The 27,884-nt window shown below is 40.7% G+C and overlaps 1 protein-coding gene across 2 annotated transcripts in view; it reads left to right on the top strand.

The window, feature by feature from the left end:
* The window catches only part of KIF15 (kinesin family member 15), a 65,318-nt gene that overhangs the window by 13,071 nt on the left and 24,363 nt on the right, over positions 1-27,884 (top strand). For both annotated transcript variants that reach the window (XM_087867119.1, XM_045778660.2), the window contains exons 5-16: positions 4,675-4,712; positions 6,865-6,962; positions 8,269-8,448; positions 10,766-10,975; positions 12,787-12,912; positions 13,072-13,194; positions 15,411-15,534; positions 18,494-18,570; positions 18,800-19,009; positions 19,892-20,069; positions 22,151-22,292; positions 23,164-23,305. In XM_087867119.1, coding sequence (XP_087723245.1) covers positions 4,675-4,712; positions 6,865-6,962; positions 8,269-8,448; positions 10,766-10,975; positions 12,787-12,912; positions 13,072-13,194; positions 15,411-15,534; positions 18,494-18,570; positions 18,800-19,009; positions 19,892-20,069; positions 22,151-22,292; positions 23,164-23,305 — 1,648 coding nt within the window. The remainder of the gene's footprint in view (positions 1-4,674; positions 4,713-6,864; positions 6,963-8,268; positions 8,449-10,765; positions 10,976-12,786; positions 12,913-13,071; positions 13,195-15,410; positions 15,535-18,493; positions 18,571-18,799; positions 19,010-19,891; positions 20,070-22,150; positions 22,293-23,163; positions 23,306-27,884) is intronic.

Raw genomic sequence — 27,884 nt, 5'->3', positions numbered from 1 at the left:
TACGGCTGGGACAGTTTCCCTACTTTTATAGATTCATGTGATTGGATTGGCCCCACTGGGATAATCAAGGTGGAGGGGATTAAACTCTACCTCCTGGAGAGGAGAATATCTACATAGATTATTTGGAATTCTTCTGTGAGGAAGATTTGTCTCTTCTCCCCCATTTATTTATTTCTACTTGGAGTTATAATCCAATGTGTTCTTTTTATCTTATTGCTCATGTTGTCCTAGCTGGGCCATTGGGAGCTGTGGGAGGTTGGTTTCTGTGTCCCTTTGACATGTCACGTCCTTTTGCTCGAGCACTTCCTTACTGTATGATGCTCCAGGCTGCTCCTGGCTCATCTGTGTTTTCCCTGTCCCAGGCCGAGACTCAGCCATTTCGCCAAGGAGCCCTGGTTCCTTTTATTGGAGGACGGTATTTAGGAACCAAGATGTGGGCACTAGGTGTTGTTGCTACTGGAGTGTCAGTGCTCCTAGGTCTTCTCCGCAGACAGCTAGGTGATAAATGTCTGTATACTAAGTCATGTATATAGGCGTGTCTGTAATTGTTCCTGTATATATCCATTTGTATATACATCGAGCTAAACATGAGTTCATGCTTAGGTCTCTGACTCTAATCCAAGGGTTTAGAATCCACACTGGCTCATTCTAACCTTTCTTTTTTGTTTATCTGTAACTTGCCTTGCTGGCAGTGAGAGTGCTGGCTCCCACCTTCCATCAGCCCTTCACTTATTTGTTCAGCCCCAGTGCCCACTAAAGCGCTTTCAGAATTGTTATCCTGTATCCCTGTGAGAAACAAATTTACTGAGGACAGTGTTGATGTACAGTTCTTCTTCTTCTTTGGTTTTTTTTTTTTTTTTTTAGCCTTACGATTTCCAGTCAAAACCTCCTTTTCTAAAGTTACTTAGGTCAGCTCCTTTGCTGTCCACCCACTTTAGTGCAGTTACGTCACGCTCTTGTAATGTAGTTACGTGCATTCCATCCTGGACCGCTGACATCCTGGTTGATGTGTTTTGCTTTTTTTTTTTAGTTTGCATGCCTTAAATTTCACCCTTTGTGATACACAGTTATATAGTGTCTTGACAGGTGGAGAGGGTCGTGTATTTAACACCCAGCACTGAGGAGGACAATTCCTTCACCTTAAAAGTTTCCCCTGTTTGTCCCCCTTACAGTCAGCCACTCGCCCTTTCCCCAACCCCTGACATCCAGGGTACATTAATATATTTTCTGTTCCTATAGTTCTGCCTTTGCCAGAGTGCCATATGAATGGATTCGTAACAACATGTAACCTTTTGGATCTGGCTTCTTTCTCTTAGTAAAAATGCCTTTAGGATTCGCCTGTGTTGTTGCATACATCAATAACATTCCTTTTTTTTTCTTTTCTGAATAGTAGTTTATTATATGGATGTATCACGGTTTTTTAATCTATTTCCTTGTGATAGGATGTCTTAGTTGCTTCCAGTTTTTAGTGATTATGAATAAATTGCTACAAATGTTTGAATATTGGTTTTTATGTGAACATAAGTTTTCAAATCATTTGAGTAAATCCCTAGGAATGCAGTTGCCAGACCATATGGTAAATCTATGATTAACCTTATGAGCAACTGCCAAATTGTTTTCCAAATGTATGTTTAAAGTGAGTCATGGTCCTGAATTTCTCAATGTTGACAGCCTTAAAATATTGCTATAGATTTAATGTTGGAATGTAAGATGGAGGTCCAGAAAACACTGTGACCTTGGCAATTATACAAGGTGAATTTTAGTATCATTTCGGATTTATTTTATAAATAGGAATATAATTTGTAGTATAATTTTTTTCTTAGCAGTAGACTTTTCTAGAACTATTTAACAATGTAGTGAATTATATAAGACATTTGAGCAGCTGGTGCCTTGTGTGCATGTGCCCTTGGTTCATCTATAATTGGTTCAAGGCACAGGAAAATAGAAAATGCATTAAAAAGTGTAAAATTTAGGCTCATATTGCACATACATCCTTGAAAATTTGCCTTTGCTTTTCCTGCTTACTTTTCAGTTGTCTTCAGAAAAACTAAATGTTCTCTCTTTAGCAGTGAAACAGATAACCTATTTTCTCATCTGTCTTCTTAACAGAAAACAGATTTTTTTTCCCCACAGAATATTTTGAGTGGTAAAGTTCAAAGGTGAATTTGAAATAAGAGCCACATTTGGCAGAGATTATATTATCTTTAGAACTTTTGTCTTTGAAGACCTTGTAGGCATACTAATTATGTTTAATTTGTAGCATATTCATTAATAACTTAATGAAAATTGCTTTTGCTAGAAGAAAGTAGAAATGAGAAACACTTGGAAAGAAATGAGTGTTTGATTTACTGGCTGGGGAACATACTTTTTGGTTTACCTAAGACAGTTCCAATTGTAGGGTGATTATTAATAGTGTCCCCTTCACTCTCAAGTAGGGGACTCAATAATAACCACTTCTCTTTCTGTATTACTAAAGAACTTTTTTTACTACTTCTAAAAGGAAGAGGTAAACAACTAGATCATACTGGGTTTTTCTGTTTGGTTGGTTGTTTTGTTTTATCTTTTGGGGCATTTATTTTTTTTTATATTTTTATTTTATTTTATTTTTTTAAAGATTTTATTTATTTATTCGACAGAGATAGAGACAGCCAGCGAGAGAGGGAACACAAGCAGGGGGAGTGGGAGAGGAAGAAGCAGGCTCACAGCAGAGGAGCCTGATGTGGGGCTCGATCCCAGAACTCTGGGATCATGACCTGAGCTGAAGGTGGACGCTTAACGACTGAGCCACCCAGGCGCCCCCTTTTGGGGCATTTAAACAAAAAATGAATTCAAAAAAATTTTTAAAGATTTTAAAGATTTATTCATTTGACACAGAGAGGGAGAGAGAGTGCAAGAGGGGAGGGGGGAAAGGGAGAGGGAGAAGCAGACTCCCCACTGAGCAGGGAACCCGATGTGGGGCTGGATCCCAGGACCCTGGGATCATGACCTGAGCCGAAGGCAGACGCTTAACTGACTGAGCCACCCAGGCCCACCTCAAAATTTTTTTATATTTGTTGTGTGAATCCAAGCTAAAGACATTTGACACCCTGATTGATATCTATCTTAAGCATAACATTTTTAGTTTTAGTTTTTGTTACTCTTGTTTCTTGGGGGTAATGGAGAAGATATAACACTACATACAAAATCAGGCCTATAGCATAAGGAGTTTTAAAATTGCTTTATTTTTAAATGAAGACATTTTAGTATCCTTAAAGGCAGAATTTAGGAAAGGAATTGCTAACTTATTTATTTATTCATTTTAAAAATTTTATTTATTTATTTGCCAGAGAGAGAGAGAGCACAAGCAGGGGGAGTGGCAGGCAGAGGGAGAAGCAGGCTCCCTGTTGAGCAAGGATCCCAGTGTGGGATCCCAGGACCCTGGGATCGTGACCTGAGCCAAAGGCAGATAGAAGCTTAACTGACTGAGCCACCCAGGCATCCCTGCTAGTCTATTTAGAATAGAAAAAGTTGGGAACAAAAATCCAGTGGTTTCTGGTTAAATCAATTATGCATGCATGGAATATACAATGTAACTATTAAAAATAATGAGGTAAATCTCTATTTACTGGCCTAGAAAGATATCTGAGATAAAATTAAAGGACAAAACAGATTACAGAGCAGTATGAAGAGCATCGTTTCAGTTTCATAAATAAAAATTAAATGAAAATTCTGATGGCTGTGTTTGTATAATCCTGAAGCATTACCAGGCAATTAACAGTGTAGTTATTGGGGCGCCTGGGTGGCACAGCGGTTAGGCGTCTGCCTTCGGCTCAGGGTGTGATCCCGGCGTTCTGTGATCGAGCCCCACATCAGGCTCCTCCGCTGTGAGCCTGCTTCTTCCTCTCCCACTCCCCCTGCTTGTGTTCCCTCTCTCGCTGGCTGTCTCTATCTCTGTCGAATAAATAAATAAAATCTTAAAAAAAAAAAACAACAGTGTAGTTATTGGTGGTAGAATAGGGGAGAAAGAAAATGAATCATTCACTTCTCACCTAGTATAATTTTTTTTATTAAAGATTTTATTTATTTTTTTGAGAGAGACAGCACGAGCAGGGGGAGGGGCAGAGGGGAGAGGGAGAGGCAGACTCCTCACTAAGCATGGAACCCGATGCGGGGCTCAATTCCAGAACCCTGAGACCATGACCTGAGCCAAAGTCCGATGCTTAACTGACTGAGCTACCCAGGTGGCCCCAATTTTTTTTTTTTTTAAAGATTTTATTTATTTATTTGACAGAGAAAGACAGCCAGCGAGAGAGGGAACACAAGCAAGGGGAGTGGGAGAGGAAGAAGCAGGCTCCCAGCAGAGAAGCCTGATGTGGGGCTCGAACCCAGAACACTGGGATCACGCCCTTAGCCGAAGGCAGACGCTTAACGACTGCGCCACCCAGGCGCCCCTCAATTTTTTTTTTCTTAAGTAAGCTGTATGCCCAATGTGGGCCTTGAACTCACGACCCCGAGATCAAGCGTTTCATGCTTTACTGACAGCCAGGCAAGCACCCCTACCTAATATAATTTTTAAAAAGAAAGAAAATAAGATCTTTGTGGGAAATTTATGCACTAGTAGAACATATTAAAACAGGAGGGTAATCTTTTAAGTTTCATGTGCAAAAATAATGTATAAAACATTTATTTTTACAGTGGACAGACGGGCTCAGGGAAAACATTTACGATGATGGGTAAGTGAATTTAAGATGATCCTTTCCTGGCTTAATCTACTCTTTCTATGATGACAGCACCTAAGCACCTAGTACATTTTGGGGGAAGGCATACTTTCTATATACAATGTTGTCCTCATAAAAGTAGGGCTGTTTCCCAGGCTTCTGTCAGATTGTGAGTTCCATGATAGCAAGTCCATGTTTGCAGCTATGTTCCCAGTCATCGCTGAGCATGGAGTAGGTACTCCATAGATAGTTTCTGAATTGGGTTTAATGACTTTTTATATATTTATAAATCTGTGCAGTCTCTACCTGGATCGAGATTCCCAGTCAGTAACTACCTCACCCCCTTCCCCTGGATTGTGTATTACTCTGATTTCTCTGTCATCATTAGTTTTGCTTGTTTTTAAGCTTCTAGAAATGAAATTTTATGTATATACTCTTATGTCTGGCTCTTCCTCTCAGCATTAAGTTTCTAAGATTCACCCACGTTGTTGCATATGGTAGTAGTTTATTCATTGCCCTATAACATATCATTGAACGGATCTGCCACGTTTTCCATTCTAGTGCTGATAGACATTTGGATTATCTCCAATTTTAGACCATATGTATAATTCAGCCATGACTGCTTTTTCTTGTATGTGTTTTTTTAAAGTTCATTTCTAGGAATGGAATTGCTGGATCATGGTTACATGTGTATCAGCTTTAGTAGATATGGTCAGGATATACATGGAAGTTCCACATCCTTGTCTATACATGGTATTGTCAGTTTTTAAAATTTTAGCCTTCTGGAGTATGCGTAGTATTATCTCATTGTGTTTTTGTTTGCAGTTCCCTGATGTCTGTAGACAACTGAACACCTTACATGTTTGTTGGACATTTGAACGGCCTCTCTGTAAAATGCCCATTCGAGCTTTTTTCCCATTAAAAAATTTAGCTTGTCTTTTTCCTACTCATTTGTGGAGATTTTTATGACATAGAGAGGTTAGTCCTTTGTCTACAATACTGATAACAGATTTTTCTCTAGGTTTTTCATTTGTCTTTTCAGTTAAGGTTTTTTCCTTTGCTCACGTTTTTTTATTTTCTTGTTGAATTTTGGTTGTGGGTTGTTTTTGTTTTTAATGGTTTCTGAGTAAGAGTTGCAGTCAGAAAGAGTGGTACTGAGTGAAACAAGAAGGAACCATGAGACTCTCTGGGAGAAGCATCTTCCAGGCAGTAGGCTCTGAGTTGGAAACAGGCTCAAGAGTGTTCAAAGAACAGCAGGAAGACCCATGGGAGGGGAGTTTTCCAGAATAAGGGGGTAGTAGGGAGGTAAGTTGGGGTTTACCCTGAGGCCAGGTCATGTAGGACGTGGCAAGGATTTGGGATTTTATGAGGGATTTTGGAAGGTTTTTTTAAAAAGAAGAGCTACCTGATCTGATGTATAATGAAAAGGATTACTCAGGCACATGAGTAGATTAGATTGGGAGGGGCTGGAGGGAAGCAGGATGAGGCGCTAAGGCATAGAGGAGGCAGGAGATGATGAAGGTAACTAAAGAATAAGTTGAATATCTTTGTATATTATTTAACAGGAAAATGTTATAAAATTATCTGCACACTCATATTATTTGTTCTCTTTGTTTATTCACTTGCATTTTTCTAGTTCCATTATATATTTATATATTGTAATTTATATAATTTATATATAATGTAATTTATATAATGTAATATATATATTACAGTTTACAGGGGCCATTTATTATTTTTTTTAAAGATTATTTATTTTAGAGAGAGCCCTTGGGGGCAGGGCACAGAGGGAGAGAATCTCAAGCAGCCTCCCTGCTGAGCGCAGGGCTCCATCTCAAGACCCCGAGATCATGACCTGAGCCAAAACCAAGAGTTGGATGCTCACCCAGGTGCCCCTACAAGGGCCATTTAACTTACTGCAGGTTATAGCACATCAAGACAGCGTTAGTGGCTGTTATGGGCCCCTCTTTCAGTCCTGTTGATAGGCAACTTCTATTCAGTCTCTCAGACTAAAATTTAACTTGTTTGGGGGCACAAAGAAGGAAGTGACTATACAGTGTGTCATCTTATTTCTGTATAAATTTCCTTTCGGTATTGCCATTTTGAAGGACTGTTATAGAATAAAGATGAATTGCTACATATATATATTTTTTTTACATTTCTTTAGGACCATCTGAATCTGATCATTTTTCTCATAACCTGAGAGGAGTAATCCCACGAAGTTTTGAGTATTTGTTTTCCTTAATTGATCGTGAAAAAGAGAAGGTAAAATTTGTAAAAAATAAAGTGGTTCTGTGAAATTCTAGTTTCAAGCAGTTAGCTACTAATAATTCGCTCATAACACATGGAGGGTCATGGGTGGTACTCTACAATGTGGATAAGCTGCTGTGGCCTAGAAAAACCTCTCAGTTCTTAAGAAAAAAGAAAGATTCATTTTAAAATTTAATTTTCTAAAAATTTTTAGTTTCTAAACCATGCATCCTCTGTGAACTCAGAATAAAAGAAAGAAAAAGGTAGTGCTTCTTGGGCTCTCAGATTTTGCAAGAGAGAAAGCGTAAAGAAAATCTTAACTGAGGAAAACAGATTCGTTAAGTCCCATCACTTACCTGCACTTAGGCTCACAGTTGACCGCAGGCGTCTCTAGATCCTGAGGGTGCCCCGGGGTGATGGGTCCATCCTTGACTCCTTTGCAGCACCTTCTACCACCTGACCATAGTTTGCTTGTTTTGTACATGGTGTGACTCCATCGTGCTGGCGATGTGGGCGTCCCTCTTCCATGGGCTCTCAGGTTGGGCCTTGCTCATGCTTGCTTCTTTAGCTTGGTGAATTCCATGTTTAGGAGCCCTTAGTTAAGTTACATGTTCCATTCCATGCATACCAGGGATTTGGCTACGTGACATTGGCTTACCATTTGCTTTTTTGCAGAAACGATCCCTAACCTTTACAGTTAGACATGCACCTTGGGCGCCAGTGTAGGAAGTTTAGTGCCCCACATTCCTGTGGTTAAAAATCCTAGACAGGCTTTGAGATAAATTATCTTCAGTCTTTTCAAGAATATAGCACCTGTTGCAAGTAAAACTTTCTGAGGAAGTCCAGTATATGACAGATGAACATGGAATTGCTCTTCTCATCACAAGGAAAAAAATTTGTAACTCGTGTGTGGTGAGAGATGTTAACTAGACTCACTGTGATGATTATTTCTCAACATATATAAATATTGAATCACTATGTTGTACACCTGACACTAATATGATGTTGTATGTCAGTGATCCCTCAGTTTAAGGAGGAGGAATTGCCCATCTTGGACTGCTCAAGTCCCTCCTCCCTGGCTTGCTTCTGAGTCACCTGTGGAGACCTCGGCTTCCTGGGATCACAGTTTGATGCTGCCTTAAGATGTAATGATATGTTAACACTAGTTACCTGGAATTGTAACTGGCTTTTAGGTACCTCGTATTGTGTAAAGAACATGTAGGAAATATACACCGTGTGAAGCACGTGAGAGGGTGCTGCTCATAAAATGTACAGATGAACTCATGCAAAGAAAATGTCTAAATGAGGCTTGTCTTTCCAGGCTGGAGCCGGAAAGAGTTTCCTTTGTAAGTGCTCCTTTATTGAAATCTACAATGAGCAGATCTATGACCTACTGGACTCTGCATCAGCTGGACTGTACTTAAGGGAGCATATCAAGAAGGGTGTCTTTGTTGTTGGTGCAGTGGAACAGGTGGTGACCTCAGCTGCTGAAGCCTATCAGGTACCCCACCTTGAGCACCTTGATCCTTAGGCAACATCGCATGCTGTGAAAAGCACCTCGATCTCAAAAAAAGCAAGAATTGAGCTACTAAAAATAATTTTGTAAAGGCAGAATGTTCATGAGAAGCAGAAAAGAATAGGACTGTTTTATAGATCTCCCCTTGGTTAAAATAGAACTCTGAGCCTCATGATTTTGCATGATTTTGGTGCTGTTCATTCTAGTCAGGCACCCTGCAGGTCACTGGGGGACAGTTCGTTAGTGTCATATTTCTTCAGTGGTTCTTCCTGGGAGCTGCCCCTTTGAGGGCCTTCTGGGATTGCTGCTTTTTAAACCAGTTGGCTGTTCTCTTCCCTTTATTTTCTACCCTTGTTTACTTGTTAGGTGTCAAAAGCTAACCTCTTTTGAGTACTCAGCTTGGGGCAAATAAACCTCTTGACAGGAATTTACAAAATATTCCCATTTTTATGGGATCTGATCTAGCCAGCTGACTTTAAACAGTTTTTTTTATCGTGTAATATTGAATACATACAAAATATTGCCACATGCATAGAAGTTACTAAGCTTATGTTAAAATGAACTTGGAGGACCTTAAGAATTCAAGACCCAGATATCACCAGTACTATCCTGTCTACCTCTGTGCCCCTCCCTATCTCATGTCCCTGGCTCCTCCCCAAACATAAACACTGTGCTGAATGTCATGATCATTTCCTTCCACTTTTAAATCACATACGTATGTATTTCTGAAAATGTTGGTTTTGACTGCTTTTGAGTTTTTTTTTTTTTTTTTTAAAGATTTTTTATTTATTTATTCGACAGAGACAGAGACAGCCAGCGAGAGAGGGAACACAAGCAGGGGGAGTAGGAGAGGAAGAAGCAGGCTCATAGCGGAGGAGCCTGATGTGGGGCTCGATCCCATAACGCCGGGATCACGCCCTGAGCCGAAGGCAGACACTTAACCGCTGTGCCACCCAGGCGCCCCTGCTTTTGAGTTTTAATAAATTGTATTTAGCCTTCTATAACTTTTAATTTTTTTTAATTTTTATTTTTTTAAAGAGTTTATTTATTTATTCGACAGAGATAGAGACAGCCAGCGAGAGAGGGAACACAAGCAGGGGGAGTGGGAGAGGAAGAAGCAGGCTCCTAGCAGAGGAGCCTGATGTGGGGCTCGATCCCAGAACTCTGGGATCACGCCCTGAGCCAAAGGCAGACACTTAACCGCTGTGCCACCCAGGCGCCCCCTTCTATAACTTTTTAAAAGTCAACAATGTTTATGAAATTTATCCATGTTGCATTTCACTTATCTTCACTGCTGATAATTAATTCATTGTATGAATATCTGTGTGTGCATGTATTATGTGTATATATATATATATGTATATATATCACAGTTCATTAATTTGTTCTTCTGTCTTCAAGCCAGTCTCCTGATTCACGCTTTTTAAACTGTGACTCTCATAGTAAGAAGTAGGTTTTACATGTGGCCCAGTGTGTGTGTGTGTCTACGTGTGTACATATACGTACTAAAAAAAAATTATGTTGAGATTTTGGTTGGAATTGCATTGCAGTTTTGGCTAAGATCAAGTGTGAAAATTCTGTATTAGAGCCGTGGAGGCGTTTTACCTCTTTTTGGGTCAGAAGTTTTGGGAAGTTTTGTATTTCTAGAAAATTTAGTTTCCTCTCAGTTTTCCAATATATGGCCATAAAGCTGTTCCCAGTATTCTCATTTTTGAAATACTTTGCTGTAACTACAGTTTTGTTTTTCCCTTTTTGCATAGTTGATACTGTTTACATGGCTTTGCTCTTTTAAGGTTTTCTTTGTTTTTCTTTGGGTTCATCCTGCTCTCCTTGTTCCAACTTCTTAAGTTGGATGCTTAGATTATTATGTCCTTTCTTTTGTGATATAAGTGTTTGATGCTATAAGTTACTACTTATTATTGCTTAAACTTCACACAAGGTTTAATATCTTAATTTTTCTATGAATCCAAGTATTTTTCCATTATAATTTTTTTGCCCCATGAATCACTTAGAAATGTCATTTGAATTTCCAAATTTATGGTAATTTAAAACTTATTTATCATGTTGATTCTTAATTGCCATGGGATCAGAGAATATGGTCTTGTGAGATGCTTTGAAATTTATTGAGAAATGATTTATGAATTAATACAATGGCCAGTTTTGTAAACCTGTGCATGAGAAAAATGTATATCCTTGGATACAGGGTTTTACATTTTTACTAATTTTCTTGTCTGTGTAATCTGTCAGTCTGAAAATTGCTGTTGTGTCACTTGAAAGTTGTGGCAATATTCCCTTTGCCTAGGTGCTGTCTGGAGGATGGAGAAACAGACGTGTGGCCTCGACGTCAATGAATAGAGAATCTTCTCGGTCTCATGCAGTCTTTACAATTACAGTAGAGTCGATGGAGAAAAGCAATGAGACTGTGAATATACGGACCTCCCTACTCAATCTGGTGGATTTAGCAGGATCTGAAAGGCAAAAAGACACCCATGCAGAAGGGATGAGGTTAAAGGTAAGAATGGAATTATGACCTTCAACTCAACCTGTGTGTGAATTAATTACTAGAAGTCAGTACCAAGGTGAGTGTGTGGAGGTTACAAAGGAATGAGAACGTGCCCCCATTCTAAAGACGCAGAAGTTTTTGTTGTGGGGTAGGGACATTAAGCATAAGGTGGGACAGAACAAGTCTCTCGGTAGCCAGAGTATTTGATTTGAAGTCACGCCAGAAGGGATGACAGTACAAATATCAGCCAGGGTCAGAGGAAGAAGGGACTGGACTGCTTGGGGGAAGCATGGAAAAGAAGTAGTTCTTGAGTTGGGTTCTCAAAGGGGGCAGGATTTGGACTGGGAGAGAGCAACAGGGAATACATGCCTTGCGGGGAGGACATCTCAAAGGTCATTATGGATGCAGAGGGAGTATGGCATTTGGCATTTCAGTGTGGATCAGTGACTGGGTGGGCCTCGAGGTGCAAGCAGGCCCAGGTCACTGAAGGCAAAGAGTGCCAGGCGAGATTTGTACTCAACTCTCAAACACTGGGAAACGCTGAAAAGTTTTGAGTGATTTCACGAAAAAGCCTGTTTTGTAGAAGCTTAGCCATCTGGCCCACCACTGCCAGATTCACAAGGGGAGAGTCTAGAAAGGAGGGCAGCTGTGCTGGTTAATACCTCAGGGGGGCAGGCGAGGACCTAGTCCTAGGCTAAGGGATTTGCGGTGGGACCCGAGGTTCTCTGAATACATCTTGCCAGTGCGTATGTATGTATTCTGATCCACGTTGTCAGTAAACTGTGTGGATGCTATAGGTGAGGGTATATGAGAGCTAGGGGTGGAGAGTCGGAAATGGTGGAGGACAGTCTTACGTTTGCGTTGGAAGTAAGGATTTGAGCCTCCTGAGCTCTCAGGCAATTTCAGATGAACTTGGGCTCATGTTTTTATTGAGATACGAAGCAAAGAGAAATAGCCAGTGTTTATAATAGGACATATGCTGGGCCTGTTTCAGTTGCTTCCTGTGTATTAACTCATTTAATCTTCCCAACATCTCTGGGAAGTAGGTACTAGGATCCTTTCTATTTTGGAGAAACAGAAGTGAAATTGTCCAGGGGCACACAGCTAGGAGTAGATCTGGAATTAAGCAGAAGTAACCCAGCTCCACAGACAGTGCCGTCAACACCTTTCTGATTTACTGACTGCTGAAACAGCGGCACTGGAACTCCGCGCATCTTACCTGATAACATGTACTTTCTCTCTGTTTTCTGTACTCCCACCACTGCAGACCTAGTTATTGAAGTATATAACTACAATAAAAGTCCAGTGTAACATATTCAACCCCAACATTTTCCCCTCCCCAAATGATGTTTTAAAAGGGTCTTATACACTTTACAGAATTAGACTGAATAATCTCTTGTAATAAGTTCATCAGTGACTTTATGGGATGTGGAGTGGGTTATTATCACAATGTTTTAATGTAGCAAACATTTTAAAATAAAAGAATTGAAAAATATGCCTACTAATGCCCAACCTTTTTTTCTTTGTTCTTTTCTAGCTTTTATCCCTACCTATAGGTCAATTTAAAACTTTTAGACATGAGGTGGCTTTTTTTTTCCTTCACATAGTTTCTGTATTTGTCTTTGAATACTAAAATTGCAGTGTGTGTCAAATAGGAAAAGGTTAGGGGATAGTTGAGGACCTCCACTGAAAAGTCAGTTATCCTTAGTAATATTGTCCATGACTTGACTTTCCATTCAAAATTCACTGCTAGGCATATTTTAATTCAAAATACTAAAACGAAACCAGTGCATCTCAATTTTTGTTCTTTCTCCCTCTAGGAGGCAGGGAACATAAACCGGTCGTTGAGCTGCTTGGGCCAGGTGATTACTGCGCTTGTCGATGTGGGTAATGGAAAACAGAGGCACGTTTGCTACAGAGACTCCAAACTTACCTTCTTACTTCGGGTAAAGTAGATCATTGGCTTCTGGGGCCCTTTTATGCTCACTATGGTTGACAGGCATGTGATCTCTCAGCCTTAGTGGTAAGAATATCCATTTTCTTTGCTTAACAAAGATCTTGTGGTTTCTCTCCTGAAAATGGGTACCATTCATATCATTAAACAGGATTCCCTTGGAGGCAATGCCAAAACAGCCATAATCGCAAATGTTCATCCTGGATCCAGGTGTTTTGGGGAAACCCTGTCAACACTTAATTTTGCTCAGAGAGCCAAGCTGATTAAAAATAAGGTAAAATACTGAGTACAATTAAGTAAATGAGAAAAATACTTAAGCTTGTCATTGCCCTAATATTAACACTAATTTCTATTTATTTCTCTGTGAAAGCTTAATTCTAAGCAAGATTTCTATTTCATCTTTCCTAGCCTTCTGTATTGCTCAAGTAATTTGAGATCTAGATTAGGTCTTGTGGTTGGTATTGTTTGGCTTGATTTTTCTTAAAGGAAAGCAGAGTTTTTTCTTTCTAACTGGGTTGGAGACTAAATTTATTTACCTAAACCATTGCTAACAGAGCTGTGTGTGTGTGTGTGTGTGTGTGTGTGTGTGTGTGGTGGGGCTTCACTATGAAGATAGTTTGAAATGACAAGCTTTGTCTTTTAAGTTGTCTCTACGTCCGAGGATTCCCCATCTTCCTTCTATATAAGAAGCTTCCTTGATATTTGTGTACACCAGTGGTCAGAAAATGTTTTCTGTAAAGGTAAATATTTGAGGCTTCTTGGACAGTATATTGTCTGTCCCCGCTACTCAGCTCTGTCTCGGTGGTGAGAAAACAGCCGTTGGCTGTATGCAAACAAAAGGCCATGGCCGTGTTCCAGTGCAGCTCTACTCACAAAAACAGATGGCAGACCGTACTTGGCCCATGAGCAAGCAGCTCTTTGCCAGCCCCTGGAGCAGGGGTCCCCCACTTCTTTTGGAAAGGTTGGAGGCCCCTTTGGTTCTAGACAAAAGAATCACAACGCCATGAATTGGCAGGTTAATTTCCTCTTTCTTTCAAAGGAGAAGTTGGTCATTTCTACCCCCCAAGTAGACTCCCTGATCATCTTAACATGTAAGAGTGAAGAGGTCCATGTTGCCTCTTCTGGGTAAGTCAGAAGAGTATAGGTCTAGTTGTTGATTCATTTTATTGGATTATGACCCTGTAGTGGGGTATTCGTCATATAAGGAGGAAAAATCACTAGAGCTTCCTGACCCTGTCTCCTGGGACTTATTAGAAGTTTTTGGAGAGTGGAAAACTGCAGGGATAATTAGGATTATGATGTCACTGATGTGGCAGTGATGTCAGAATGTACAGGAGTGCCTTGAAATAAGACTGGCCATAAGCATCAGAAGCAACTAGAAATGGCTTCTGAATACATCAAACGATAAAACCAGGAGGAGCCTTATACTAGTTATTAGCAATGGTAAGTCCTATTCTACAGCCTACTGGTGGAAAGTGGCTAGGATATCTGGGACTCATTTAAGGATGTGCTATTTAGATCTTTCCCAATGGGCAAACATGCCTTAAGACAAGAACACGGGGACCTTGGGACTGTGTCAGAGATTTTCTCCCTCTTTAGGATATTGGGTATTTCACAACTGGGTCCCTTTGATCTGATTGGTAGTCAACTGTTGGGTCTTATTATCACCTGTAGGTTTTATGGGCCTTTTTGAACCTCTTAGAAGTTGTCTTAAAGAGGGACGCCTGGGTGGCTCAGTCGGTTAAGCGTCTGCCTTCGGCTCAGGTCATGATCCCAGGGGCCTGCTTCTCCCTCTGCCTGCAGCTCCCCGTGCTTGTACACTAGCTTGCGTGAGCGCTCTCTCTCTCAAATAAATAAATAAGATCTTTAATTTAAAAAAAAAAGTTGTCTTAAAGAAGTCATTTCTTTAAGATAATTTCATCAAGAGACATTTCTTTAAAATAACATTTAGTGTGGTAATAAAACAGAAATAGACCTATCCAACCAACTCCTCTCTCTAGGAGGGCTGTTAGGAAATACAGGGGTGGATTCTTTTGGAGAAGGTAGTTTTTGCTAAGCTGATGGAGCTCAGGCCAGCTCTGCAGTTCATTACCCCCTTATAGTGGGCCAAGACAGAGGGGAAGGGGATACTCCTTCCAGAGGGGAAGAGCTGTTTGCTTTTCTTCATGGGGGTGAGGCTGTCCCAAGAAGAAGGCAATGTTAGGTGAACATACCCAGATCCCTGGGTGACCCAGCCCAACAGGGTGGAGCCCTAAGTGGGAGCATACAGGAGGGGTGGTGAGGGGGCAGAGTCTCTGGCTGTAGGTATGAGGCACGGGGAAGGGAGGCTTCTTCCCCACCCCAGCACACTGTGATTCTAGGGGCCTTGTGACTGTGGGATGGAAGTGCAATTTTGTCTGGTGTTTGTCACTCCAGATCCTACAAATAGAAACACAAGATTGTATGACTCAAGAGTATCCTTTTAATATTTTTTAAAAAATTCTTGAACAGGCAGTGGTAAATGAAGACACCCAAGGAAATGTGAGCCAGCTCCAAGCTGAAGTGAAGAGGCTCAAAGAACAGCTGGCCCAGTTGACTTCAGGGCAGTTACTACCGGAAAGCTTTCTGACCAAAGGTAAGAGGGACACAGTGTCCTTTATCCTGAGGAAGACCACGTGCGGATATTATTTGAGAATCCTCTGATGACAGGCACAGTACAGTAAAGCTACCCACATTTTTGAACAAGTGTGTTTGTTTTACTGACATCGGAACATGGTACAGGCATCTCTCAGGGATACTGCAGATTCAATTCCAGACCATTGCGATAAAGCCAATACTGCAATAAAGCCACTCTAATAAATTTTGTGGTTTTCCATGCATATAAAAGTTACGTTTACACAATACTATAGTATATTAAGTGTGCAGTAGCATTATGTCTAAAAACACAACGTACATACTTAATTAAAAAATACTTAATTGCTAAAAATGGTAACCATCATCTGAGCTTTCAGTGAATTGTAATCTTTTTGCTGGTGGAGGGTCTTGCTTCCATGGTGATGGCTGCTGACTGATCACGGTGGCGGCTGCTGATGGCTGGGGTGGCTGTAGCAATTTCTTAAAATAAGACAACAATGAAGTTTGCTGCATTGATTGGCTCTTCCTTTCATGAACGATTTCTCTGTAGCATGAGATGCTGTTTGATAGTACTTTACCCGCAGTAGAGCTTCTTTCAAAATTAAAGTTAGTCCTCTCAAACCCTGCTGCTGTTTTATCAACTAAGTTTATGTGATACTCTAAATCCTTTGTTGTCATTTCAACAACTTCACAGCATCTTCACCAGGAATAGATTCCAGTTCAAGAAACCGTGTTCTTTGCTCATCTATTAGAAGCAAGTCCTCATCCATTCAAGTTTCATCATGAGATCACAGTGATTCAGTCCTATCCTCAGGCTCTGATTCTAGTTCTCGTGCTGTTTTCACCACATCTGCGGTGACTCTCTCCACTGAAATCTTGAACCCTCAAAGTCCTGAATGAGGGCTAGAATCCACTCCATCCGAACTCCTGTCCATGTTGACATTTTGACCTCTTCCCATGAATCACGATTCTTCTTAATGGCATCTAGATGGTGAATCGTTTCCAGATTTTCAGTTGACTTTGCCCAGATCCATCAGAGAAATCACCATCTGTGCAGCTATAGCCATATGAAATGTATTTCTTAAGGAATAAGCCTGAAAGTCAAAATGACTCCTTGATCCCTGGGCTGCAGAATGAATGTCGTTTTAACAGGCATGGAAACGTTTATCTCGTACATCAGTGCTCTTGGGTGACCAGTTGCATTGCCAATGAACAGTCACATTTTGAAAGGAATCTTTTTTTCTGAGCAGTACATCTCAACAGTGGCCTTAAAGTATTCAGTAAGCCATGTTCAACAGATGTGCTGGCATCCAGGCTTTGTTGTTCCATTTCTAGGGCATAGGCAGAGCCGATTTAGCATAATTCTTTTTTTTTTTCTTTTTCATTCAGTAGAATTAAAGTTGATTTTTTTTTTTTTAATTTAGCCTAATTCTTAAGGGCCCTAGGATTTTCAGAATGGAAATGAGCACTGGCTTCAACTTGTAGTCACCAGCTGCATAGCCCCTAACAAGAGAGTCAGCCTGTGTTTTGAAGCTTTGAAGCCAGGCATTACTTCTCTCCAGCTGTGAAGTCCTGGATGGCATCTTCCTCCAGTATAAGGTGGTTTCATCCACACTGAAAATCTGCTGTGTGGGGTAGCCGCCTTCATGAATTATTTTCTGGACCCCTTGCTGCAGCTTCTCCATCAGCACTTGCTGCTTCACCTTGGACTCTGATGTTAGGGAGACGGCATCTTTCCTTCAACCTCAAGAGCCAACCGCCTCTGGCTTCAGACTCTCCTTCTGCAGCTTCCTCACCTCTCTGAGCCTTCACAGAATTGAAGAGAGTCAGGGCTTTGCTCTGGACTAGGCTTTGGCTTAAGGGAATGTTGTGGTTGGTTTGATCTTCTATCCAGACCATTAAAAGTTTCTCCGTATCAGCAATAAGGCTGTTTTGCTTTCTTATTATTCATGTGTTCTCTGGAGTAGCGCTTTTCATTTCCTTCAAGAACTTTTCCTTCGCTTTCACAACCTGGCTAGCAGTTTGGTGCAAGAGGCCTAGCTTTCAGCCTGTCTCGGCTTTCGGCATGCCTTCCTCACTAAACTTAATCATTTCTAACTATTAGTTTAAAGTGAGAGATGTGCGACTGTTTTTTTCACGTGAACACTTAGAGGCTGTTGTAGGGTTATTAAAGGGCCTAATTTCCGTATTGTTGTGTCTCGGAACAGGGAGGCCTAGGAGAGGGAGAGAGATGGGAAGAGCCAGGCAGTCAAGCAGTCAGAAAGCACATTTATTAAGATCACCATCTTATATGGACATGGTTTGTGGTCCCCCAGATAATTACAATGGTAACGTCAAAGGTCACTGATCACAGACAGATCACCATAACAAATAATAATACTGAAAAATGTTGACGTGTTGCAAGAATTACCAGAATGTGACAGAGATGTGAGATGAGCAAAGGCTATTGGAAAAATGGTACCAATAGACTTGCTCAACTCAGAGTTGCTAAAAACTCTCAATTGGTAAAGAATGCAGTATCTGGAAAGCACGGTAAAGCAAAGGACAGTAAAACGAGGGATGCCCATACTTTGTAATTGGATACAGATACTATATGTATGTCATATCCGCATATCTGCGGATATGGTGGGAAGGAGGAGTAGAAATAATTTTGAATACTTCATTCCTCACAAGTACAAAAAAGAGATACTAATTTCATTTAGATTCACTTCTAAGATTTAGTCATGTAACATATATATGTTTACCAAACAGGATAAAAGAACATTTTTCTTCAAAGAATTGCGAATATGTAGACTGGATTGATTTGAAATCTGTGATCTGGGGACGACAGTCTGATTCTTTTTGATTGATTGAGAGCAGTCAGTCGTAGGCTGTTTTAGCTCAATTCTCGGTCCTAAAATTTGGGAGATAAACATTTTTTTTTTTCCATTTCCTTTTCTTTCTTACTGGATCAATTACAGACAGAGATGAGACTAATTACATGAAGTATTTCCAGGAGGCGATGTTGTTCTTTAAGAAATCCGAACAGGAAAAGAAGGTAGGAAACCGAGTCGGTGTAAAGGGGATTCCAGATATTTTAGGGTTTTGCTCCGTGCTACCTTTCTGAGTGAAATGAAGAGCACATGTAAATAAAGAAAACAAAAACTTTGGGAAATCTAATGTTGCCCTTGAGATTAAGTGTCAAGTTAGTGTGTATTGCTTGGTTTGTGGAAATTCAGGGAGGCTGAATTACTTTTCACATTTAACCAAATTATGAATTTCTTAAGTCTCTGGTAGAAAAAGTTACCCAATTAGAAGACCTCACCCTCAAAAAAGAAAAATTTATTCAATCTAATAAAATGATTGTGAAATTCCGAGAGGATCAAATAATGCGCCTGGAGAAGCTCCACAAGGAATCCCGGGGAAGCTTTCTGCCTGAGGAGCAGGACCGCTTGTTGTCAGAATTAAGGGATGAGATCCAGACTCTTCGGGAACAAGTGAGTGTATGACATTCGCAGGGTTTCTAAAAAGAAGGGAGGTTCGAGGCAAATATAAGTTTGTCACCAAATTCATGTGACTTAATACAGTGGGAAGTGTTTTGAATGAATTCAGCTGACCGTATGATTGCACAACTCCTTTCCCCCCCATTTTCCAAGATGGTAAAATGAAGGGGGACGGCAGGAGCTGTGAGATGCTGCATTAGCGCCCCACCCAGCAGGCAAGTGTCCCTTGTCCCTTGTCGTGGTGGGCAGTTGTGGTTGTTTGAATCAGCAGTCTCTTTACCTTGGGGCCCTTCCAACTTCTCATTGCTGGTTTTCCTTTTCCCTGGGGAGGATGGGTAATTAATACAGGCACATCATTAAAAAACAAACAAAAAAACCTGTTTCTGGCTTTTGTATCTTTCTGAGGCTTTCTAATGCATATTCAAACTAATATGGTTATTTTTACTTTTATTCCTTTTCAACACGAGAGGCAATTTACCATACATACTTTTCTGCTGCCCTTTTCACTTAATGTATCTTGGAGGGTGTTCCATCCTGGTTAATAGAGTGTTTTCTAATTCTTTGCATCGTGTTAATGTCAGCAGCCCCCACTGCACGAAGAGTCGGACGCAGTGAACACCCTTGCATTTCTCTCCTTACGAGCCCATGTCCAGGCGTAAATTGCAAGGCACAGACCCAGATGTGGGATAATGGCGTCGTAGGCTATGCACATACTCCGTGTGGTCAGAAATTCCAGGTTGCTTTCCACGGCCCTTGCAGCCAGCCACTGCCAGCAGCGCGTGCAATGTTCCTAATGTTTCCCAATGGCTTGGCGGCAAACTGGTTATTGAGGAAACGTCTGTCTGTCTGTAAGTCTGTAATTCTTCTATGTCACAGATAGAGCACCACCCCAGAGTTGCAAAGTATGCAATGGAAAACCATTCCCTCAGGGAGGAGAACAGAAGATTGAGATTATTAGAGCCTGTGAAAAGAGCCCAAGAAATGGACGCCCAGACCATTGCCGTACTAGAAAAAGCTTTCTCTGAACTATCTGGCACAGAGAAAAAGGACAAGGGTAAGAAATGATTGTTGTCTGCATGCCTTCTAGGGGCACGGGGGACACTGTTCAAAGGGCATTTATATGGCCTCTCAGGTAGGGTCTTCATTTTGTCCTCTAGACCTGGTGTGCTAATTTCTTTAAAAAAATTTTTTTTAAAGATTTTATTTATTTATTTGACAGAGAGCACAGGCAGGGGGAGCGGCAGAGGGAGAAGGAGAAGCAGGCTTCCCACTGAGCAGGGAGCCCAATGGAGGGGCTCAATCCCAGGACCCTGGGATCATGACCTGAGCTGAAGGCAGATGCTTAATTGACTGAGCCAACCAGGCACCCCCTGGTGTGCTAATTTCTTACATACACACTTAGGCTTTTATGTTACCAAAAGGCATTTTCTAAACTTTTTTCTCATAAATCTCGTAGTAGTGAGTTCTGTAGGCTAAGAGACATATCAACGAAACACCTGTTAATGGTTCTGTTTTGTTGCTAAAAGGTTGATTCAGATATTTAATTTTTATTAAATGTAATTTTCCTGTTTTTTTTTTTTTAAAGATTTTATTTATTTATTTAACAGAGATAGAGACAGCCAGCGAGAGAGGGAACACAGCAGGGGGAGTGGGAGAGGAAGAAGCAGGCTCATAGTGGAGGAGCCTGATGTGGGGCTCGATCCCAAACGCCGGGATCACGCCCTGAGCCAAAGGCAGATGCTTAACCGCTGTGCCACCCAGGCGCCCCGTAATTTTCCTGTTTTTAAGTATTTGAAATGAAAAGTGCTTAGCTAATCATCACAGATGAATGTCCAGTGGAGATGTTTACCTGTCTGGCTAAGGTGTGTACAGTGCGAGAGGCGTCTGTAGGTCAGGCTCCTGATCCCAGCTCGGTGCTTGCGTCTTGAAGTCATGGGTTCCGGTTATACCCTGTTAGTTATACACTGACCGGCATACACTGTTGTACATTATTTCTGTCTGCTTTTACTCTGTGAAAGTGTTTTAGTTGGTACCGAATCTCACTTATATGCTGGGCAGTTACTGGTGTTAATGCTCTGGGATTTGGCAACAAAGTCTGTGTTTGCCCCACTCTCAGAGAATATTTTCACGGGCTTTTATCAGATTCTGTCTCAGCCTTTGTCATTTCAGATGGAAATTGGTAATAATCTCATTCTGCACTCATAACGAAGGCTGTTTATGTCCATTTTAAATTTTCATTTTGCAAGTCTTCTTCCATTCTGTTATGACTCAATAAAGGAATAAAATTTGGGTTGTGGAGAGACTGATTTTAGATGCAAAGTTAAGATCGGGTTTTGTGTATTATTTCAGCTATTTTTCCCTATAGTGCCCTGTATTTTGTTGGTCATTTTGACCTCAAATAACTCCTTGACTTAACTACCTTTGAAAGGTACTAATGGTCATTTCTTGATCCCATCATCTTTTTAAAAAATTAATTTATCTTTTAAATTTTATTTAAATCAATTTACTAGCATATAATGTATTATTAGTTTCAGAGGTGGAGTTCAGTGATTCATCAGTTGCATATCACACCGAGATCCCACCATCTTCTAAACAAAGATGATTCTCTAAACAACTTTGATGTGATGTTTTCCCACAGTGGAACTCATCAGAACTGCCTTCAACATAACCGGTCTTCTAAGCCATCCTTGAAAATATTTCCCACTAGTTAGATGATCCCAGTCTCTTTCAATTTGCTGCCTTTGCTCTTTGGTTCCTTTCCTGAATAATTTATTGACTGTTCACTTTAGCTGTTAGCACGAATTTCTGCAGTATTGGCCTGTTGACCTTTCACCAGCCTGACGTGTGTTATACTTCATGGTTTGCTCTTTCTCTGATGGAAAAGGTGTTGCCTTCAGTGTGCCCCTCCATCCTGGGGCTTCTCAGCTTCTCAGAAACAACTTCCAGCGCACACTGACACACTGCATTGTGTCTTTGTCTCCGGGTGAGCTACAGGCTCTTGTTTTTTAGGGTCGACTTTCCAACTCATCTCTCATTTTTCCTTTTTTGCTTCAAAATTGATACTTGGCAGAGAACGTAGAAAACGTGTTCTGTTATTTCTGTCTTTCAAAGACCAAGTTGTTTTCTTATTACCAGGTCAACAAGGATTTTCTCCTAAAGCTCCAAAGGAGCCATGTTCATTAGTGAACACCGAGAAGTTGAAAGCACAACTCTTGCAAATTCAGACAGAGCTGAATAATTCAAAGCAAGAATATGAAGAATTCAAAGAGCTAACGAGGTAAAGTGAAAATACACATTCATGCTTAACTATTTCAGTATCTTTTAGTGTTGATTTGTTTCAGCGTTTAACATTGACAATTTAATTGAGCATTTAATATTAATCCTTATATAGCAACTACCTTATTTTGACATGAAGAAAAAGCTCCTTAATATACTTAATGAGCTAGATGATACAGATGTTTTCACGCATACAACAGTATCTGGTTACCAAATTTAAATCAACGTTGTTATGAATTAAATCAGAATTTTTAGAAATTACAGGTTTGTTATTATTCTTTATGTTCCTTGTGTAAAAAAAAAAATATATATATATATAAGCCACGTTTATAGTATAACTAAGATTAATGCCATCCTAAAATATAAAGAAGTGTTTGTTTTATTTTTTAAAAATTTTAAAAGATTTATTTATTTTAGAGAGAGAGAGAGACAGAGTGCACATGGGGGTAAGGGCCACAGGGAGAGAGAGAATCCCAAGCAGACTCCCCACTGAGCATGGAGCCTGATGTGGGGCTTGATCACACAACTGAGATCATGACCTGGGCTAAAACCAAGAGTCGGATGTTCACTTGACTGAGCCACCCAGGCACCCCAGAAAGTGTTTATTTTAAAAATAACATACCATGTGTGGTATCATTATGGACTAGTAGGGCTTTTGAATTGGAGCTGTACCATTTATTAGTCAAATACTTTAAACTGTAGTTAATTCTCATAGCCATATATTATCCAACTGGGAATTGTGGGTAATCTGAGAATATCTCAGATTTAGAGAGATAAATATCAAGTTATGTGAGAGTATAAACTGTAAAGTACTCTGCAAGTACATGACATTACTTATTACCTGAAATACTCAATTTTTAAATATCCCTTAGGAAAAAGCAGCTAGAGTTGGAATCAGAGCTTCAGTCTTTGCAAAAAGCGAACCTGAATCTTGAAAACCTTTTGGAAGCGACAAAAGCCTACAAGCGGCAAGAAGTTTCTCAGCTGAATAAAATTCATGCTGAAACACTTAAGGTGGGTAGTCTGAAGCAATTCTTCAGTCCTAAGTCAGTTTGATCTCATTTTATCAGTAATGGGGAGACTCTGCACAGATGATCCCCAGATATGCTGGAATCCCTTGCAGGTAGTGACCCCCAAGGTGACTCTGGTCCTAGTGTTCGATGTCTGCTTCCAGTGGTGGGGTGGGGTGGGAAAGAATGCATTATTTGGAATCAGACCTGGGTGCATATTTTAATCTGCCACTAACCTTAGGCAGGGTTTCCTAACTTCTGAGCCTCCTGTTTATGGTCTCCGAATTGGGGATGAGGAGAATGTGATTGTAGGTTTTCTGGAGCAGTAAGTGAGAGAGTAGAGTGCCCGGACTTGGTGGATCTCAGCCGCTGTTGCTGTCAGGTACCGTGTGCTCCCCGCTTGTGGTGGAAGAATAGAAATCCTAAAGACAGACCATGGAAGGATCCAGGGTATCACTAGTGATAACAGGAGGGCTTTTTTACCTAACCAACCATTGCACTCATAAAAGAAAAGTGAACATCTGAGAATGAGGAGAGAAAAGCCAAAGAAGGTAGTGATGCTGATGCTGGTGATTGATGTTTTGTACCAGATTCTCTGAAGGCTAAAAAATCCTTCCTTATACAGCTTAAACTTAAAAATAGGTGTTTATCTCTAATGCTTATTTTTAGAAGTGATATTTTTGGTGTCCCTTTTTAGGAGGCTGCTTTTAAAAGAAACTTTATTCATTCATTTGAATAGGCAATTCACATGACCCGAACTTTTAAAGGTACAAAGAGTATACAGTGACAAGTCTGTCTCTGTCTGCTGTCCTTCCTGCCAACCAACCAAGCCCCTTTTTGGAGGCAATCACTGTCAGCAACTCTTTGGGGGTTTTATTTTCATTCTTTTAATTTTTTCTTTTTTTTTTTAATCGAAGTATAGTTGGCATACCATATTATTTTAGTTTCAGGTGTACAACATAGTGATTCGACAATTCTATACATTATGCGGTGCTTACCCAGTAGGTGTAGTCACCATACAGAGTCATGACAGTGTTATTGACGCTAATCCCTATCCTGTACATTACAACCCTGTGGCTGTGGCTTATTTATTTTATAACTGGGAGTTTGTACCTCTTAATCCCCTTCACCCATCTCGCCTATCCCCCCCAACCCCTTCCCTTCTGGCAATCACCAGTTCGTTCTCTGTATTTATGAGTCTGTTTCTGGTTTGCTTTGTTTTTTAGATTGTACATATAAGTGAAATCGCATAGCGTTTGTCGTTTTCTATCTGACTTATTTCACTTAGCATACTACCCTCTAGATTGATCCATGTTGTCACCAATGGCAAGATCTCATTCTTTTTAATGGCTGAGTAATATTCCAGTGTGTGTATATGTGGGGGTGTGTCTGTATATACACACATATATAGACACCCACACATAAATATATCACATCTTTCTGCATTCATCTATTGATGGACATTTGAGTTGCTTACATATCTTGGCTATTATAAATAATGCTACAAAAAACATAGAGGTGCATGTATCTTTTCAAATTAGTGTTTCCGGGGGCGCCTGGGTGGCAGAGTTGTTAAGCGTCTGCCTTCGGCTCAGGGCGTGATCCCGGCGTTCTGGGATCGAGCCCCACATCAGGCTCCTCCACTGGGAGCCTGCTTCTTTCTCTCCCACTCCCCCTGCTTGTGTTCCCTCTCTTGCTGGCTGTCTCTATCGCTGTCAAATAAATAAATAAAATCTTAAAAAAGAAAATTAGTGTTTCTGTTTTCTTTGGGTAAATACCCAGTAGTAGGTTTTTGCTGGGCCATATTATACTTCTATTTTAATATTTTGAGGAACCTCCATATTGTTTTTCACAGTGGCTGCACCATTTACATTCCTGCCAGTGTTGCGTGAGGGTTTCCTTTTCTCCACATCCATCTATCTCTTATCTTTTTGATACCAGCCGTTCTGACGGGTATGAGGTGGTATCTCATCATAGTTTTGATTTGCATTTCCCTGATGATGAGCATTTTTTCATGTGTCTGTTGGCCATCTGGATGTTTTCTTTAGAAAAATGTCTATTCAGGTCCTCTGCCCATTTTTAATTGGATTACTTGGGGGTTTTTTGTTGTTGAGTTGTATGAGTTCTTTATGTATTTTAGATATTAAACTATTATTGGATATATCATTTGCAGATATCTTCTCCCATTCAGTAGGTTGCCTTTTTGTTTTGTTGATGGTTTCCTTTGCTGTGCAGAAGCCTTTTACTTTGAGTAGTCCCACTCGTTTATACCTTTTTTCTTATTTTACACAATGGTAGCATATTATACACATCATTCTCCACCTGGGTTTTTTGGTTTTTGTCTTCAGAGTTTGTCCCATGACTAAAGGGGAAAAAAGAACTTTCCCTCTATTTTGTTTTGTTTTTGTTTTGGCAGCTGCACATGAATCTGTTGTATGGATGTATCATGATATATTTAACCTGGAAAATGCTATTTAAAAAAAATAAAAGTAGAATTTTTTTCTTTGCTCTTTAAAAATGGTGGTGCTTTAATGCTTTATGTTTAAGTGCTTTAAAAGCATTTAAAAATGCTCTTTTAAAATCTGTGTAGGAAATTATTTTAAATTACCTGCAGAACATGGCCAAATGTTTTCTCATCCTGTGTCTGTAGCCCCTTAGCACAGCGGAATTGGAGAGCTTGAAGCACTGCGTGTGGCAGGCTGGTCCTACTTCTTCCATTTATAGGACAGCAAATAAGACTAAGGTGATTAAAAGTTTTACCAAGAGTAGCATAACGATTCAGAGCTTTTGTTGATGTTCATTCTCAATTACTTAAGAGTACTATATGAATACATTCTTCTTGTTTAAAAGAAATGTACATACATATATAAGTTTCAGTTCAAGGTCATTTTGAGCACTGCTGTGGTTCTAATGCAATCCTTCACCTCCCGTCCCTGGGGGTCATTTGTTCTCAGTTTGGGAATCTTTTTACTTAGCAGTTTTTTGGTTTTTTTTTTTTCTTTTTTTAAGATTTTATTTATTTTTCAGAGAGAGAGAGAGAGCACAAGCAGGGGGAAGAGGGAGAAGCAGGCTCTCCACTAAGCAGAGAGGCCACCGCAGGGCTCCATCCCAGGACCCCGGGATCATGACCTGAGCCAAAGGCAAATGAGCCATCCAGGCGTCTCTACTTAGCAGTTTTGTACAGTAAATATGCAGGGACGGGGGAAAATATGGAGAGTTATTTCATAGATTGTTTTTTTTGTGCTTTGTTTTTAAAAGTAAATGGAATCATCCTACATAATGTTACTCCACAGTGGGCTTTTGTTAACTCTGGGATATGCCTTGGGTCTTCCCACATTAATGAGTACGTAGAGCTCTACCTCATTTTAAGTCTAGGCTTCCATGTTTTGGACAACCCATGGCTTGTTGAGGTGGTTGCCAGTGCGAGTGTTCTTTGGGGGGGAATCTGTGAAGGAGTGGTCATCTTCTGATGTCTCAGCACTGAGGTCATGCCTGCCAGGTGTCTGCGCCGTATGCTCTCCCAGGAGGTGTGGGAGCCCTCGCTGCCCAGTGCCAGCCCCCAGAACTGGCGTTGTCTGCCTCTTTAATGTTTGAGAGTCTAATGGGTGAGAAACGGTATCTTCCGAAGATTTTAATTCTCATTTCCTTCATTTCTGAATGAGGTCACACATCTGTGATCACTGTCCATTTGTGTATATCCTTTTCTATAAAAAAAAAAGTCCATTTTCCTCCTAGTTGTTTGTCTTCTGATTTGTAGTTTTTAACATGGTACTCTTGTGTGTCACATATTGCTGCCAGTGTATTCTGCCATCATGTTGCTTGTCTTTTATCTTTGTGATACTGTTGTTATACAGAAGTTTTAAAATTTTGATATAGCCAGGTTTATTCATCTTTCACCTTTGTGACTTCTTTTATGTATTCTTTTTTTCTGGGTACAGTATACTTCATTAATGGTACATGACAAGGGAGGGCTCCCCAAGACCTTCCCCTGCTCAGGGGTTCTGGGGTGGAAATTGGGTAGAGATTGGGAGATTCTCAGTGTTGGGGGCTGAGTTGGGGCAAGGACTCCCCAGCAGCTGAGGGCCTCTCTTCCTCTTGCTAACCCTGGGTCTAGCCAAATTCATTGTCATACCAGGAAACAAGCTTGACAAAGTGGTCATTGAGGGCAGTGCCAGCCCCAGCATTAAAGATGGAAGAGTAGGTGTCACTGTTAAAGTCGCAGGGCAAACCTGATCCTCAGTGGAGCCCAGGATGCCCTTGAGGGGGCCCTCTGATGCCTGCATCACCACCTCCTTGATGTCATTGTATTTGGCAGCTTTCTCCTGGCAGCAGGTCAGATCCATGACTGACACGTTGGGGTGGGGACATGGAAGGCCATGCCAGTGAGCTTCCCATTCAGCTTAGGGATGACCTTGCCTAGAGCCTTGGTAGCACCAGTAGTTGAAGCAGGGATGATGTTCTGGCAGCGCCTTGGCCATCATGCCACAGCTTCCCAGAGGGGCTGTCCACGGTCGTCTTGGTGGCAGTGATGGCATGACTGTGGTCATGAGTTCTTCCACCATGCCGAAGTTGTCATGGATGAC

This window comes from Ursus americanus, chromosome 14 (assembly GCF_024610735.1).
Source record: "Ursus americanus isolate L20-20 chromosome 14, mUrsAme1.1.p, whole genome shotgun sequence".
NCBI classification, from domain to species: domain Eukaryota; kingdom Metazoa; phylum Chordata; class Mammalia; order Carnivora; family Ursidae; genus Ursus; species Ursus americanus.
This window is presented reverse-complemented; position numbering and strand designations above follow the sequence as displayed.